Raw genomic sequence first — 18,163 nt, forward strand, 5'->3', positions numbered from 1 at the left:
ATTTCAGAAGTATTTCTTCATCCAGAGGGAGGTTAGCTTTAGGTGGCAAAGGAGACACATTTGCAGATAATGAACCAGTTCTGGATATTTAGCGTTGGGGTTAGTGCACATAAATGGTATTACTGAATGACCTAGTGTTGTAAACCTGCTTCTATTTCTTAAGTTCATTGCGTACAAATTTAACATCTTCTTTTGCACTTCCTCACTACATAAACCTTTTATTTTTTCCATTCAACAAGCCATCAAGTTTCACATTACATACACAGATGAGATTTCAGTTAATATCTAGTCCAGACCTCTCTATTGAAATACATATACAATACTCATTCCAGTACTTGGTTCACAGCTGAATATGACACTCGTGTAGAGAATTTAATTAGATTCAATTATTTTGGAGAGAATTTCAAAAACTTTTGAATGCCAGTTTGAGAATTTACATTTCATGAACTTAAAAACAATTTATAGAGTCTCTAAATTTATTAAATACAGTTTCCCGTGTTGGGACCATTGGTGCCACTCTGAATCAGAAACTTGGCTGATGCTGTAATTATGAGTTAAGCAAATGAGGAATGTTATGTGAGATACATTTTGCACGTGCTGCTATAAATTCCAGTTTGTTATATATGATGGGCCGTCCCAACAAGGGTGATTTCACACCATGTGCATCAATTTTCACAGTATTATCTTGGTGCCATTTTTTGCATTTAGTCATCTTGTTTTAATGGTTTTCCATTGATATGTTGCAGGGAATGTGGTAACTCAATTACAGTCACCGTACTCCGAAATAACTCAGTAAGTAGAGACTTGTTACCAAAGTTTTTCAGTAGATTGGTGATTGTCAGGATGTATTTCTCGCATCACTTCCTTTGTGCTAATGCAAACTGCGATTGAGCTGGACTTCCAGCTTTTACTCTGTGGCGCAGCAGGAAATGTCCCATTGAAACTTTGCCTTTTGTTTTGCATCATGTCATCTAAACTCTTTACTCACTTCCTTCCATAAAAACTTTTTAAAGAAATGATATTCCTCTTGTAACTTAGTCAAAGTAATCCAGGCAAAATTGTGACTATAATTGTCATATACCACAATTTGATAATGGTTAAATTATGGAGAAAGATAACAGGTCCAAAGGTTGAAGTCCTGAGCTAGAGCAGGGCCAACTTTCAGGGTACAGGGTAGGATCTAGCTGGGGTTGGCTGGGCACCTCTACTTAAAGGCAAAGAAAAAGCATTTGACAAGGTTCCCATGGCTCAGCAAGGAAGTCATGAGGGTTAAATTGATTGTCGAGTATGTTTATATCGGTTGGCACAACGTGGTGGTCCAAAGGGCCCATACTGAGCTGTACTGGTCTTTCTTCTGTGCTCTACGTTCTAACAATTGGCAAGTGAGAGGAGTTTCAAATGGTCATATCAAGGGTTCATGGGCAGCATACTTCTGTTGGTGTGAAGCATAGACATACCAATGTAACCCTCTCACCTGGGCGCGAATACAGACTCGACTCGTTAGCTAACTCCGCTAACGGCCATGTGACTCAGCGGTGAGAAGGCCACCTCTCATAAACAATATATGTCCAAGGTTGCTACGACTTGGGGTTCAACCACACAAGAATGTCAGGACAATCCGATTAAAGGAACCTCGATTTGAGCGAATGTTATGTAAATATAGCCCATACACAGTTATCATACGGCAAGAAATAACAGATTGCACACTGCATAAAATTATATAGAAAGCGTATTTACCAATTTATCAGTTAATGGGAAAAAGGAAAGGGCCCATTGCAGTTAATTTGCACAGAACCATTGGAGCTCATACTGGGGAATTCCGGGGTGTATCTCTTACTCTCACGCTGGACCCACCATCTGTGTGAAAACACCGGCACATTATCAAACTCCCTCGGAACCATCTCGAATGAACTGGTTCTCTCCCAGGAATATTGGCCCTTCCTCCTTGGAGCCATTCCTCTGCACAAAGCACCTCTCGCAATGGGGACTCTCCTTCCAATGGCATTCTGCGGTATCCTCCTTCGTGCCCCACTCCACAGCTCCCACCAAAAGGACCCCAAACTAGACTACTGTCCTTTAGAAAACTCTTCCCCACAGCTCTCTGGAACCTTTTCTCACATCCCACTATCCTAATTGGCTGACACACTTTTCTAAGTTGGACAACATTTCCGAAGGGAAAACTCACTTTCCGGCATGGCACACAGCTTTTACAGAAAACTGCTAATATAAATTACCTCACAGCATAACAGTGGAAATCTTAACCAGGGCATTACACTCTCCTCCCTCCAAAAATGGTCATGTCCTCATGACTTTGGACCTTATTAAACTATTATTAATAACACAGTATTCAAATGAATTTCATAATTTCGGGACCCCTTCCCTCAATCCGTTTGTAAATGGAAGTAATGTATCTCACTATTGGGATGGACTTTGTTTCTGCAGTGCATCTTATGCCAGCCTATCTGGGGTCTCCCAGCTCTCTGAGACCTTGTCTCATCATCACCTTCTTCAGCCTCAGGCCCTCCTTGTGACCTTCCCCATCTACTAGAGGATGCCTCCCCCTGTCTACACTCATACCTTCCAGCAGGTTAGCTCCCCCTCCTCCGTGACTGAACTTCGCTTCCTTCAGCTTAGGCAGGTGCTGCCGGACATCTTCATTCCCTATTCCCAGTTCCTCCGTCTCCGCTGCATCTGCTCCCAGGATGAGGCTTTCCGTTCCAGGACATCTCAAATGTCCTCTTTCTTTAAGAATCGTGGTTTCCCTTCTGCCGTCATCAATGATGCCCTCACCCGCATCTCCTCCATTTCACACACTTCGTCCCTCACCCCATCCTCCCGTCACCACAACAGGGACCGTGTTCCCCTTGTCCTCACCTACCACCCCACCAGCCTCCGGATCCAGCATATTATCCTCCGCAACTTCCGCCACCTTCAACAGGACCCCACGACTAAGCACATCTTTCCCTCTCTACCCTCTCCACTTTTCACAGGGATCGTTCCCTCTGCGACTGCCTGGTCCACAAGTCCCTCCCCACAGAACTCCCACCTGGTACTTATCCCTGCAAGTGTAAGTGCTACACCTGTCCCTACACCTCCTCTCTTACCACCATTCAGGGCCCCAGACAGTCCTTCCAGGTGAGGCAACACTTCACTTGTGAGTCTGTTGGGGTCATCTATTGCATCCGGTGCTCCCGGTGCGGCCTCCTCTACATCGGTGAGACCCGACGCAGATTGGGGGACCACTTCGTTGAGCACCTCTGCTCCGTCCACCACAACAGACAGGATCTCCCAGTTGCCACTCACTTCAACTCGGCTTCACATTCCCATTCGGATATGTCCATACATGGCCTCCTCTACTGCCATGATGAGGCCAAACTCCAGTTGGAGGAGCAACACCTCATATACTGTCTGGGTAGTCTCCAGCCCCTTGGTATGAACATCGAATTCTCCAACTTTCAGAAATTCCCTCCCTCTCCCTTCCCCCATCCCACTTTCACTCTGCCTCCTCCTCCAGCTGCCTATCACCTCTCTCATGATTCTGCCTTTTTCTGCTACCCATAGTGCTTTCCCCTTATATTCCTTCTTCACCTCTCCGGCCTATCCCCTCCCTGCTTCCCCTCCCCCACCCCTTGACCTTTCCTCTGATTGGTTTTTCACCTGGCACCTTCTTTATAGAGCCCCTTCCCCCTCCTTCTTCAGCCCTGATGAAGGGTCTCCATCTGAAACGTTTCCACAGATGCTGCCCAACCTGCTGAGTTCCCTCAGCTTGTTTGTACGAGTTCAGTGTTGTTGCTAACTAGCGAGACCTGTCTTGGAAAGGTGTGTCCTTGGTCGCTCAAGTAGTGTGGCAAATATTCTTAGAGTAACCAGCGTCAAACTCGTCAGTAGAAAAAACACCTTCGTGTTCCAACATCTTCTCAGTTAATCTCTTTTTCCATTCCTTGAGTATTGGTGAATCACTTCGATGTTGACTTCCTCGATCCAGGAGACACATTCTCTTCCATTTTTCCCAGAAAACTAGACACCACTGTCAAAGGGAAAAGACGGGCAATTGGCATTTCACGTCTGAGGGCAATATCTCCTCTTTGTGATCACTGTCATCCTGTTTGCATAGACAGCAGGAGATCTCTGCAGTTCAGGTCTCACTAGCATTCCTGCAGGTAAGTGTGACTCTTCTTCCTGACTATCCAAGCATCCAGCTGGATGGCCGAGGTGTTGTGTTCCTGCCACTCTAGCTACTCTTCCAGGACTTAACATGATGCGTTTAGGCAGGGTGTACCACACAGTTCCTTGTTACTACCCATCATCGTGCTTAGGAGGAATTTGCACCTTCTCAAAAGCAGCTCTGAACACAGCGTGAGTGGACAAGGGTCTCAACAAGTTATCTCCATTTCTCTCCTTGCACGCACCCACAAGCCTTCTCGAAATGGAAGCATTTGTTTTCACAAGAGTGGAAGATCCACCCTTTTCAAGCGGGTTGGGCAAACCTACCGTGGTGTGTCAATAGCTTCAGTTACTCCAACATCGGTTTCAAACACTCTAGTTTCAATGACAAGTAACCATCGCATGGCTACTCATCAGTACTGAGCCCAGAATCTCAAGGGCACTGAGTGGCGTCAATGGAAAATGCATCAAAGACAGTTTATAAAAGGATCCATAAAGGAGAGTAACTTGACAACCTGTGTCAAGTGTGGCTGTAGCATAAATCCATATGGATACATCAGAGCTTGCTCCACTAAACCTTTGGGAATAGTGCTTTGTACTTTAGTTTTTCCCTTGATACACTGATTGGTATGTATTCTCTCCAAGACACCAGCCTGCTCCTTTTCTGTGTCCCTCCGTAATTCTGCCTCTTTTCTTCTGTTTGATTAACCGTTGACTTACTTTTCAAAGACTTCCCTGTCTCTCATGGTGTCATTTGAAATATTCATCTTCTGCACAATTGTAATGGAAAATACCAGTTGCCCCACCTGTCAAGAGACCCCCTTCAGCGCGTTCCTCTGCATCCTAAGTCCTACAGGAGGGTTGGGTTTCCCAGCACACATATCACTTTTAGCCGAAACATTAGCAGGCATCCATCCAATCAGCTCAGCTCGAAGTTTTTCCACCTCATTCCTCAAAATCTCTTTCTCCGTGGCATCAGGGGTCACTTTAGCAATAGAGGCTCCCACTGAAGATCTCACTTGGCTTTGAGAAATGTCCTGCTTCTCAGTCATATTTTCCTCTTCTCTAACTTCTCCGAGTAACTCGGTAAAAGATGGAGGAGGACACATCTTGTGGGTCCCTCGAATACACAGAGCAATCATGTCATGTGACAACACGCCATTCACAACTTGCTCCACCCTCAAGCAATTTTTCTCAGAAAGCTGGATGCCCCCTTTGTGACACAAACAATGCAGCAGTTTCTCCAACCAGAAAAGGTAGGCAGACAGCTTCTCTCCCTCCTCCTGGACCGTGTGCCTAAACTTCAACCTAAGATCGGCTGCAATTTCAGCAACGCCAAAAGCATCTTCCAGAGCTTGCAGATTAGCTGACGTGGCTAATGGGTTTTCTGCCTTTAGGGATCTCACTATGTCATATCAGAGCCTTTAAAGTCTCCAGCAGCCTCTGTGTTTTTATATTATTTGAGCACTGACACTCATCCATTAATCTGAACCACCCAAACCTCATATTCTTCTTCCCCATCAGGTGTGGGCTTGACTTCGGAGAACACTCCCAGCCTATGATAACTTTGGCATTTATCAACAGTGATGTAATTGTCAAAACCAGTTCAGATTTTCCATCACAAAACACACAAATTTCTGGAGGAAATCACCAGGCAGCATCTAAGAAAAAAATTTAGTCAACATTTCAAGCTGAGACCTTTCATCAGAACTCAGAATTGTCATCAACTGCTGAAGGACTTCTGGACTTTTCACATCAGGCAACTCTTTTCCCTTACTTCGCAGAAACGAGAACAACTTGCCTTTAAAGTCTTTGCTCTCAGCTACAGGTCCTTTTTCTATAAAAGTATGGACTCACTATGACCCCACCTCTCTGGGGTCTCCCAACCTATCAGGCAGTGCAACTTCAGTTACGTGACTGCTAGTCTGGACTAACACAACATCCTTACCAGATGATCAGATGATTGGTCAAAATGTTGTTCTATCACTGCAATCTTTCCCAACTCTTTTACAGAACTCAGCACTTTTAGCAGCAATTTGTCAGGAATTTGGTTTTCCACCCTGCTCAGTTCACAAGCATTATTTGTGGATAATGCTTTAAATCTGACCAACCCTTTATTCCTGCAGCATCCATAATAAAATACATTGATCACTTTCCCTGACACTAGCCTAACCACTGGCTTAAACACACAAGCCACTTAAATCAATTCTAAAACAGTCACACAGCACCCAAAATCCCAGATGAGCCCCTATAAATGTAACCTTCTCGCCGGGGCTCAAATACAGACTTGGCTCATTAGCTAACTCTGCTAACAGCCATAGGACACAGTGGTGAGAGGCCTTTCATAAACAATATACTTCTAAGGTCAGTATGATTTGCGGTTTAACCAAACAGGAATGTCATTATGTTCCAATTAAAGAAACCTCGATTTGAGTGAATGCTGTGTAAGTACTGCCCATACACAGTTATCATTGGAAAGATAAACAGATCCCACACTGCGTAAAATTATAAAGAAAGTATATTTGCCATTATCAACTTTATCAAACAATTAATAGGAAAAAGAAAAGGGCCTACTACAGTTAAACAAGTCCAATGTGCACATGAGTGTTGGAGATCATACTGGAGTGTTTGGGCGTATCTCTTACTCATGCACTAAACCCCGGTCTGAATGAAAGCACTAGCCACATTCCAAACTTCCCTCGAGCAGCATCTTGAATGAACTGGCTCTCTCAGGAGGTTTGGCCCTTCCTTCTTGCAGCTATTCATCTGCACAAAGCACCTCTTGTAACAGGGACTCTCCTTCCAATGGCATCCTGTGGCATCTTCCCTTGTGCCCCGCTCTGCAGCTCTTGTTAACAAGAATTCAAACCTTCAGAAAACTCTTCCCCATGGCTCTCTAGAACCTTCTCTCGCACCCCACTATTCCAACTGGCTGACTCACATTCCTCAGCTGGACAACATGTGTCTTTATTGTAGCCAAAGCCAAAACACACTTTCTAGCATGGCACACTGCTTTTACAAAAAAACTGCTAATATAAACTACCTGACGGAGGTCTCGGCCCGAAACGTCAATAGTGCTTCTCCCTATAGATGCTGCCTGGCCTGCTGCGTTCCACCAGCATTTGTGATTGTTGTTTGAATTTCCAGCATCTGCAGATTTCCTCGTGTTTGCAATATAAAGTACCTCATGGCATAACAGTGGAAATCAGGGCATTACACCAAGTTCAATGAACTCTGGCTGATGAGAGATATTGAGGATCTGGTCAGGAAAAAGGAGGAAGCATACATCGTCTTTAAGCTTTTAGGTAGAAGTGAATCTGCTGGTAAAGAGCAGCTTAGGAGGGAATTCAGGGTTAGGGTATGAGATGAATTTGGCAGAGAGGTTAAGGATAATCGCAAGAGGCTCCTGAGTTATATTTACAGTAAAAGGGTGACTAGAAAGAGACCAACTCCTCTTAAGTAGCCTCGGGGCCACCTGTGTGTCGAACCACAGGAGATGGCTGAGATTTTTAATATGTATTTCTCCAAGATGTTTACTAGGATGCAGAAAAAATGAAAGTAATAATCGTGCTGTCTTAGAACAAGTGCAGATTATAAGGAAGGATGTATTTGCAGTCATGAAGCACATTAAGGTGGGAAATTCCCCTGGACCTAACCCCTAGACCTTAAGGGAGGCTGGGGAAGAAATCACAGAGATATTTGCTTTCTTGTTAGCCACTGTTGAAGTTTCAGTAGACTGGAGGGCAGCTAATGTTCCAATGTTCAAGAAGGGTAGCAAGGACAGGCCAGGGAAGTACAGATCGATGAGTCTGATTTCAGTTCCAGGGAAGATACTGGAGGGAGTTCTGAGGGACAGGATCTACCATCACTTGGATAGTCAAGGCCTGATCAGGAATAGTCAGCCTGGCTTCGTGTCTGACTAAACTTCTGAAGAGGTAGCTAAGGGGGTAGATGTAGGTAGGGCAGTGAATGTTGTAATAACTTTGACAAGGTCCCATCTGGCAGGCTGATCTGGAAGTTTAGGTGACAGTGGGAGCTAGCAAAGTGGATTCAGAACTGGTTCAGTGACATGAAGCAGAGGGTGATGGTTGAAGGTTGATTCTCTGATGAGTTTTGTGGCTATTGGCTGTCCCATGGGTCAGTGAGGGGACCCCTGTTATTCATCATTTAAGTAAATATTTTGGATGTGAATGCACATTAATAAGTTTGCTGATGATGCTAAACTGGAGGATTTTGTTGATAGTGAAGCAGGTTACAATGAATTATAAGGAGATTTTGATCAGTAGGGAAAAGGGCTGAGGAAATGGCAGATGGATTTCAACATAGCTAAATGTGAGGTGATGCATTTTTGGACATTGAACCAGGGTCGGACTTGTACAATGAATGGCAGGGCACTGACGAGTGTTGTGGAATAGATGGACCTTGGTGTACAAGCGCGCAGTTTGCCAAAAGTGCAAGTAGACAGAGTGGTGAGGGAGATTATGTTGCAGTTATGAAAGTTGTTAGTAACACTACACTAGGAGTATTGCTTAGAGTTTAGGTCACCCTGTTACAGAAAAAATATTGTTCAGGTGAAGGTGCAGAAGAGATTTACATGGATGCTGGCTGAAGTAAAGGGATTTACGTGGATACTGACTGGAGTAAAGGGATTTACGTGGATACTGACTGGAGTAAAGGGAGTCCACACCTAGAAGGAGAGATCTTAGGAGAGATCTGAAAGAGAGCTGACAGGTAACATCTTTATACAGAAGGTAGAGAATAGCTGAAAGAGGAAGTGTTCAAGGTGGGTACAATTGAAACATTTAAGAGGCTTTTGGATAGGTACATGGAGGGGAGGGGCTTGAATGGTTTTGGGCCAAATACGGGCAACTGGCACTGGCAGAGGGCATGCTGTCATTGGCATAAACCAGTTCAGCCGAAGGGCTTTTTATCCCCCGTGTTATATTACTCTAAGATTCTACACGCAGATTATGCAATATGTAAAATGTAAAGTGTAGAAAAACAGATGCTAGAATAACAGTGAGCGTGAGTACAGTAGATTCACGGTGAAATATTCTGTCCCTTACTGATCTGGTTGAGTCATTGAATCTCCACTAGCAACTAAACACCTAGAATTGATTTCCTATGTTATTTTTATGATCTGTTATCATCAATTTAAAACTTGAGTTGGATCCCACGAATACCCTTCTGTAAACTGAACTTCAATGCAACCTTGTCGCAGAAGGCCAGTACTATGGTTTAATTGTAATACTTCCTGCTTTATCCAGGGGCCCAAGTCATCGTTTATCACTGATGAGAAACGAGCCAGGCTGAAAAGCAACCCAGTCAAAGTACGTTTTGCTGAGGAAGTGATTGTCAATGGCCACACACAGGTTTGTCTCTCCTGCACATCTTGTCGGTTGGTGGGTCTGCCCATCAGAGGCAAGCTGGTTCTGGGTGAAAGGCCCTTTGTTTTTCTGAACAAATTGGCGTTTTGTCCGGTTCTACACCATTTCCTTAGTGTTGAGGTGAGCATTAAGGAACTGTAGGCATTCTCTCCAACAAAGATACTCCCTTCAGTACCAAATGAGAATTCAATGTAAAACTGTTTAATAAGAACAAGTTTACGGGTGCACGGAATTACACAATGCAATAATTTCAAGATTCAAGACTGTTTATTGCCATTCTTCAGTACACAAGTGTAAAAGAGAACAAAATGATTGTTACTCCAGATCCGTTACTGTATAAAGAACACAATAAAAATCCAATATATATAAATATCAAAGCAATCTTTTAAAGCACAATGTACAAGTAACTGTTATATACTGTATATAGACTGATTGTATGTAGACAAAGTGATGCTAGGTGATGTGTATGTAGTGGTGGTGAGGAGGATTAATGGGTGGAGGTGTTGGTCAGCATGATGGCTTGGGGAAGCAGCTGTGTTTGGGTCCAGTGTTTCTGGTGTGGATGCCACACAGCCTCTTCCCTGATGGGAGTGGGACAAACAGTCCATGTACAGGGTGGGTGGGATCCTGACTTTATTTATATGCCAACATACAGAATCATAGAGCCAGTTATGATGCCTCCATCAGACAACATGGTTACTGCTGTGGGCAGATTGCAATGCACTCAGATAGAATAGCTGCCCCAATTTTCATTTCCAAAATGTTAATCCAGGAGCTGCATCACATTTGAACAATGAGGTGAGTTGATACCTGCTAGAGATACAAGAATACAAAGAAGGAGAAGATTTATACGTGTTTTGAGATCTGAGCCATGGGTTGTGTGACAAATTTTTCAAAGTTCAATGTAAAAATTATTTTCAGAGAACACACATGTCACCACATACAACCCTGATATCCTTTTCCCTGTGGGCATACAGAGCAAATCTATAGAACAGTAGCTGTAAACAGGATCAACGTACAATAACCTGAATGAAGGCAAATATAAATAAATAACAAGCATGAAATGGTAAGATAAAGTCCTTAAAGTGAGATAATCGGTTGTGGGAACACCAGAAGTAGAATGAGTGTAGTTCTGCCCTTTTGTTCAAGAGCCTGTTGAAGGGTAGAACCTGTTCTTGAACCTGGTGGTGCGAGCCCTGAGGCTCCTGTACCTTCTACCCTGATGGCCGCAGCGAGAAGAGATCATGGACTGGGTGACAAGGGTCTCTGGTGATGGATGTGGTTTCACTATGACAACATTTCATCTAGGTGTGCTCAATCTGTGATGTACTGGGCTGAATCTACTACCTTCTGTAGGATTTTCCACTCAAAGGCATTGGTGTTCCCAGACCAGGCCGTAATGCAGCCAGTCAGCACACTTTCCACCACACATCTATAGAAGTTTGGCAATGATTTTGATGACATGCTGAATCTCTGCAGACTCCTGACGAAGTAGAGGGCCTGTCGTGCTTTGTTTGCAATTCTATTTATATGATGGGCCCAAGACATCCCTGTAGTGCACCTGTGCTGTTGGAGATTGTGGAGGAAATGTTTTTGCCACCAACTGGGGTCTACAAGTGAGAAAATCCAGGATCCAATTTTCTTTCACCACTAATGGATGAAAATGAGGTCTTGATTTTCTTTGGTCACCTTTCACCCCCAGTTAAAGATGAGCTTAATTTGGTCATAGTTGGGCAATTACATTTCCTTATACCAAGCTCTGTTGTGTATCTTCACACTGATTTATTCTCAGAATATTAGCTGCCCAGATGGACTCCTGCAGCATTGTCTGATCTTTCTGGGGAGCCCATGGATACAAATGAGGTTCTGAGAAATGGGACAACAGGCTGGTGGGTGCAGTCAAAATCTTAGGATTCCAAGAGACCCATCTGCTTGATCTTAACTCTCAGGAGAACTCGTGGATCCTGTGAAATCTCCAGTTCTGCAGTGTGGGACTTATAGTGGTGGGTTGATGATCTGTTTTCAGTTCTGTTCTGTTGACATTTCGTTCTGTCCTTATAATTCCAGCAGCAATGGTTCTTGTTCCATTTCCTGCATCTTCCCCCACCCCCGCCAACTCTTCTTCTCCTTCAGTTTAGCAATGGTATCAAAGTAAAGATAACTGTACATGACTTTGTTTCTTTATTGTAATACATAATTCTAGTGGTTGATGTTCTTTCCTCTTCACAGGGTAACTCACTTCTGTTTATGCCTAATGTTCTCAAAGTATATTTGGAAAATGGACAAACTAAAGCCTTTAGATATGATAAAAATACAACTGTGAAGGTAAGGAAGACTCTTCCAGTTTTCTTAGCTCCTTGCTGTTTGCTTTCTTCCTTGAAGGTTTTGTTCAGGAAAATTCCCAGCCATTTATTTCATTAACCGATCACACGTACCGTACATCACAACAGGGGCAGATGTCATCCACCAAACAATTCGAGCCTACCCTGTCATTTAACGCGATTGTGGCCGCCAAACCAAAACTAAAACAGTTACCGCTGCTGGCAACCCGATGGACTTGTTATACTTGCATGAGGCACCCTTACCCCGAAGGCAAGGATATGTATTCAGATCCTTTATTAGCAATTAGCAAACATTCAATCTTGAAGTGATGAAACTCAAGCATACCCAAATGTAAGTTAAGTGTTATTGAGCGGTCAGCAAAAGTTACGACCTCCTTTAGTCCCCAACTTCTAAATTGCTACGGAGTAAGCATGAATACGTAACTTATTCCCTTTGTTTTTATCCCATGCATGTGACTAGTCACTACAGTAAACACACAATGCAGATAGAGAACAGATGCATGGCTCCTATGTGAACAGGGCTGATCTCTGCTGGTCTCAACTCCTCTTCTGTGCCACTTCTCCATACCCCTTCAATTCCTTGATCTATTAAATATTTATCCACATGTGCTTTAGATAATTTTAATTATCCAGCTTCCACAAACAACTCGGGAAAATAATTCCAGGAGAGTCATCACTCTGCAGAAGAGATTTCTCCACACCTCAGTTTTAAATGACCAGTCCTTATCTTGTAGTTACGTCCCCTTGTTTGAGACTCTCTGACCAGCAAAAGCATTCCAACAATTATTCTGTTAAGTTCCCTTAGGATCTTACATAAGGATACTTCTCATTTCACTAAACTCCATGGAACACAGGTCCTAACTATTTAGTGTCTCTTGGGAAGACAGCCCTCTCTTCCCAGGACTTATCCAAAGGTGCATCTCCTTTCTATGGCCTCCATGATTAGTGGGTTTTTTTAGGTAAAGAGTTCAAAACTGTTTGCAGAAATGTCACCTGCACCCTGCACAACTGCAACAAAACCTCCATATTTTTGAAGTCTGTCCTCTTCACAATAAGGGCTAAATTGCTTCCTACTTTCCTAATTGCTTGCTGCAGTTACCTGCTAGCTCTTTGTAATGCATTCACTAGAACACCTAGATCCCCATGTCTGTACTCATTTGCAGTCTCTTTCCATGTAAATAATAATCCTCCTTTTAATTCCTCTTACTGAAGTGCAGGACCTGACACTTCTCTTCATAAACCTAATTTACTGGTCAGTCACTCAATTTATCTACTGAGCATTCTGTTGCAGAGTCATAGTAATCTTATCACAACATACCCTTCCACTTATTTTTGTATTGTTGGTAAACTTGGAGACCTCACATACTGTTCCAGGTCACTTATGTAAGTTTTGAACAATCACAGGCCAAGTACTGGTCCTTGTGGAGCTCCACCAGTTATCCCCTTTCAGTCTGACAAACACCGTTTCATTTCTACTCTCTGCTTTCTGTGTGACAGCCAGTTTTCAATCCAATTAACACACCTCCCCAAATACCATGGGCTTTTAATAGGCACAGCAACCTCCTACATGGCACCTTGTCGAATGCCTTTTGGAAAAGTAAATACACAACATCTAGAGGTTCCTGAGTATCATCTTTCTACATCCTCAATGAATTCAAGCAACGTTGGCAAATATAATTCTTCAAACCAGGTTAACTAGATTTAATATTGAGCTTTCTAATCTCCCTTAATTATCGACTCTAGCACCTTGCCAATAATAGTCACACCGTACACAAAAGTATACTGTGTACCACCCTGAGATTCAGCTTTTTGCAGGCAGTCACAAAACGAGGGAACACAATAAAAGAAAAACTTCACGTAACAAAGACCCAATGTGTGGTTAAAAAAAAAGAATAAACTATGCAAATAATAAAAAGTGAACAAATACAACACAGGGTCCCCAAAAGGGGGGCCGCAGCCACGGAGCCAGGTCAGTCTGAGGCGAATGAGGCCGGTCCAGGCCGCAGCCACGGAGCCGGGTCAGTCTGAGGCGAGTGACGCCGGTCCAGGCCGCAGCCACCGAACCGGGTCAGTCTGAGGCGAGTGACACCGGTCCAGGCCGCAGCCACGGAGCCAGGTCAGTCTGAGGCGAGTGATGCCGGTCCAGGCCGCAGCCACGGAGCCAGGTCAAGCTGAGGCGAGTGAGGCCGGTCCAGGCCGCAGCCACGGAGCCGGGTCAGTCTGAGGCGAGTGAGGCCGGTCCAGGCTGCAGCCACCGAGCCAGGTCAGTCTGAGGCGAGTGATGCCGGTCCAGGCCGCAGCCACGGAGCCGGGTCAGTCTGAGGCGAGTGAGGCCGGTCCAGGCTGCAGCCACCGAGCCAGGTCAGTCTGAGGCGAGTGACGCCGGTCCAGGCCGCAGCCACGGAGCCAGGTCAGTCTGAGGCGAGTGATGCTGGTCCAGGCCGCAGCCACCGAGCCGGGTCAGTCTGAGGCGACTGATGCCAGTCCAGGCCGCAGCCACGGAGCCGGGTCAGTCTGAGGCGTGTGAGGCCGGTCCAGGCCGCAGCCACGGAGCCGGGTCAGTCTGAGGTGAGTGACGCCGGTCCAGGCCACAGCCACCGAGCCGGGTCAGTCTGAGGCGAGTGACGCCGGTCCAGGCCGCAGCCACGGAGCCGGGTCAGTCTGAGGTGTGTGAGGCCGGTCCAGGCCGCAGCCATGGAGCCAGGTTAGGCTGAGGCGAGTGACACCAGTCCAGGCCGCAGCCACGGAGCCGGGTCAGTCTGAGGCGAGTGACGTCGGTCCAGGCCGCAGCCACGGAGCCAGGTTAGGCTGAGGCGAGTGACACCAGTCCAGGCCGCAGCCACCGAGCCAGGTCAGTCTGAGGCGAGTGACGCCCATCCAGGCCGCAGCCACCGAGCCAGGTCAGTCTGAGGCGAGTGACGCCGGTCCAGGCCGCAGCCACCGAGCCAGGTCAGGGCTGAGGTGAGTGAAGCCGGTCCAGGCCGCAGCCACCGAGCCAGCTGTCTGAGGCGAGTGACGCCGGTCCAGGCCGCAGCCACCGAACCAGGTCAGGGCTGAGGCGAGTGACGCCGGTCCAGGCCGCAGCCACCGAACCAGGTCAGGGCTGAGGCGAGTGACGCCGGTCCAGGCCGCAGCCACCGAGCCGGGTCAGTCTGAGGCGAGTGACGCCGGTCCAGGCCGCAGCCACCGAGCCAGGTCAGTCTGAGGCGAGTGACGCCGGTCCAGGCCGCAGCCACGGAGCCGGGTCAGTCTGAGGCGAGTGACGCCCATCCAGGCCGCAGCCACCGAGCCAGGTCAGTCTGAGGCGAGTGACGCCGGTCCAGGCCGCAGCCACCGAGCCAGGTCAGGGCTGAGGCGAGTGACGCCGGTCCAGGCCGCAGCCACCGATCCGGGTCAGTCTGAGGCGACTGGCGCCGGTCCAGGCCGCAGCCACCGAGCCGGGTCAGTCTGAGGTGAGTGACGCCGGTCCAGGCCGCAGCCACGGAGCCAGGTTAGGCTGAGGCGAGTGACACCAGTCCAGGCCGCAGCCACCGAGCCAGGTCAGTCTGAGGCGAGTGACGCCCATCCAGGCCGCAGCCACCGAGCCAGGTCAGTCTGAGGCGAGTGACGCCCATCCAGGCCGCAGCCACCGAGCCAGGTCAGGGCTGAGGTGAGTGAAGCCGGTCCAGGCCGCAGCCACCGAGCCAGGTCAGTCTGAGGCGAGTGACGCCGGTCCAGGCCGCAGCCACCGAACCAGGTCAGGGCTGAGGCGAGTGACGCCGGTCCAGGCCGCAGCCACCGAGCCGGGTCAGTCTGAGGCGAGTGACGCCGGTCCAGGCCGCAGCCACCGAGCCAGGTCAGTCTGAGGCGAGTGACGCCGGTCCAGGCCGCAGCCACGGAGCCGGGTCAGTCTGAGGCGAGTGACGCCCATCCAGGCCGCAGCCACCGAGCCAGGTCAGTCTGAGGCGAGTGACGCCGGTCCAGGCCGCAGCCATGGAGCCAGGTCAGTCTGAGGCGAGTGACGCCAGTCCAGGCCGCAGCCACCGAGCCAGGTCAGGCTGAGGCGAGTGATGCCAGTCCAGGCCGCAGTCACCGAGCCAGGTCAGTCTGAGGCGAGTGACGCCCATCCAGGCCGCAGCCACCGAGCCAGGTCAGTCTGAGGCGAGTGACGCCGGTCCAGGCCGCAGCCACCGAGCCGGGTCAGTCTGAGGTGAGTGACGCCGGTCCAGGCCGCAGCCACCGAGCCGGGTCAGGGCTGAGGCGAGTGACGCCAGTCCAGGCCGCAGCCACCGAGCCAGGTCAGTCTGAGGCGAGTGACGCCAGTCCAGGCCGCAGCCACGGAGCCAGGTCAGTCTGAGGCGAGTGACGCTGGTCCAGGCCGCAGCCACGGAGCCAGGTCAGGGCTGAGGTGAGTGAAGCTGGTCCAGGCCGCAGCCACCGAGCCGGGTCAGTCTGAGGCGAGTGTCGCCGGTCCAGGCCGCAGCCACCGAGCCGGGTCAGTCTGAGGCGAGTGTCGCCGGTCCAGGCCGCAGCCACCGAGCCAGGTCAGTCTGAGGCGAGTGACGCCAGTCCAGGCCGCAGCCACGGAGCCAGGTCAGTCTGAGGCGAGTGATGCCAGTCCAGGCCGCAGCCACGGAGCCAGGTCAGTCTGAGGCGAGTGAGGCCGGTCCAGGCCGCAGCCACGGAGCCAGGTCAGTCTCAGGCGAGTGACGCCGGTCCAGGCCGCAGCCACTGAGCCGGGTCAGTCTGAGGCGTGTGACGCTGGTCCAGGCCGCAGCCATGGAGCCAGGTCAGTCTGAGGCGAGTGAGGCCGGTCCAGGTCGCAGCCACCGAGCCGGGTCAGTCTGAGGCGAGTGACGCCGGTCCAGGCCGCAGCCACCGAGCCGGGTCAGTCTGAGGCGAGTGACGCCGGTCCAGGCCGCAGCCACCGAGCCAGGTTAGTCTGAGGCGAGTGACGCCGGTCCAGGCCGCAGCCACCGAGCCAGGTCAGTCTGAGGCGAGTGAGGCCGGTCCAGGCCGCAGCCATGGAGCCAGGTCAGTCTGAGGCGAGTGACGCCGGTCCAGGCCGCAGCCACCGAGCCGGGTCAGTCTGAGGCGTGTGAGGCCGGTCCAGGCCGCAGCCACCGAGCCGGGTCAGTCTGAGGCGAGTGAGGCCGGTCCAGGCCGCAGCCACCGAGCCAGGTTAGTCTGAGGCGAGTGACGCCGGTCCAGGCCGCAGCCACCGAGCCGGGTCAGTCTGAGGCGTGTGAGGCCGGTCCAGGCCGCAGCCACCGAGCCGGGTCAGTCTGAGGCGAGTGTCGCCGGTCCAGGCCGCAGCCACCGAGCCGGGTCAGTCTGAGGCGAGTGAGGCCGGTCCAGGCCGCAGCCACGGAGCCAGGTCAGTCTGAGGCGAGTGACGCCGGTCCAGGCCGCAGCCACCGAGCCGGGTCAGTCTGAGGCGTGTGAGGCCGGTCCAGGTCGCAGCCATGGAGCCAGGTCAGTCTGAGGCGAGTGAGGCCGGTCCAGGTCGCAGCCACCGAGCCGGGTCAGTCTGAGGCGAGTGACGCCAGTCCAGGCCGCAGCCACCGAGCCAGGTCAGTCTGAGGCGAGTGACGCCGGTCCAGGCCGCAGCCACCGAGCCGGGTCAGTCTGAGGCGAGTGACGCCGGTCCAGGCCGCAGCCACCGAGCCAGGTTAGTCTGAGGCGAGTGACGCCGGTCCAGGCCGCAGCCACCGAGCCGGGTCAGTCTGAGGCGAGTGAGGCCGGTCCAGGCCGCAGCCATGGAGCCAGGTCAGTCTGAGGCGAGTGACGCCGGTCCAGGCCGCAGCCACCGAGCCGGGTCAGTCTGAGGCGTGTGAGGCCGGTCCAGGCCGCAGCCACCGAGCCGGGTCAGTCTGAGGCGAGTGTCGCCGGTCCAGGCCGCAGCCACCGAGCCGGGTCAGTCTGAGGCGAGTGAGGCCGGTCCAGGCCGCAGCCACCGAGCTGGGTCAGTCTGAGGCGAGTGACGCTGGTCCAGGCCGCAGCCGTGGAGCCAGGTCAGTCTGAGGCGAGTGAGGCCGGTCCAGGTCGCAGCCACCGAGCCAGGTCAGTCTGAGGCGAGTGACGCCCATCCAGGTCGCAGCCACCGAGCCAGGTCAGTCTGAGGCGAGTGACGCCCATCCAGGCCGCAGCCGTGGAGCCAGGTCAGTCTGAGGCGTGTGAGGCCAGTCCAGGCCGCAGCCACCACTTCAGTAAAGCGCTGAAGTGCCCTGGTCAGATTGCAGAAATAGTGAAATAAAAGGAAACAGAAACACACAGAAAGTCAACAGCAGA

At 49.7% G+C, this 18,163-nt stretch overlaps 1 protein-coding gene across 1 annotated transcript in view; it reads left to right on the top strand.

The window, feature by feature from the left end:
* The window catches only part of LOC132393711 (FERM and PDZ domain-containing protein 1-like), a 141,913-nt gene that overhangs the window by 49,718 nt on the left and 74,032 nt on the right, over positions 1-18,163 (top strand). The window contains exons 4-6 of the mRNA XM_059969117.1: positions 747-792; positions 9,432-9,536; positions 11,781-11,876. Coding sequence (XP_059825100.1) covers positions 747-792; positions 9,432-9,536; positions 11,781-11,876 — 247 coding nt within the window. The remainder of the gene's footprint in view (positions 1-746; positions 793-9,431; positions 9,537-11,780; positions 11,877-18,163) is intronic.

The sequence above is a fragment of the Hypanus sabinus genome, chromosome 5 (genome assembly GCF_030144855.1).
Source record: "Hypanus sabinus isolate sHypSab1 chromosome 5, sHypSab1.hap1, whole genome shotgun sequence".
Taxonomy (NCBI): Eukaryota; Metazoa; Chordata; class Chondrichthyes; order Myliobatiformes; family Dasyatidae; genus Hypanus; species Hypanus sabinus.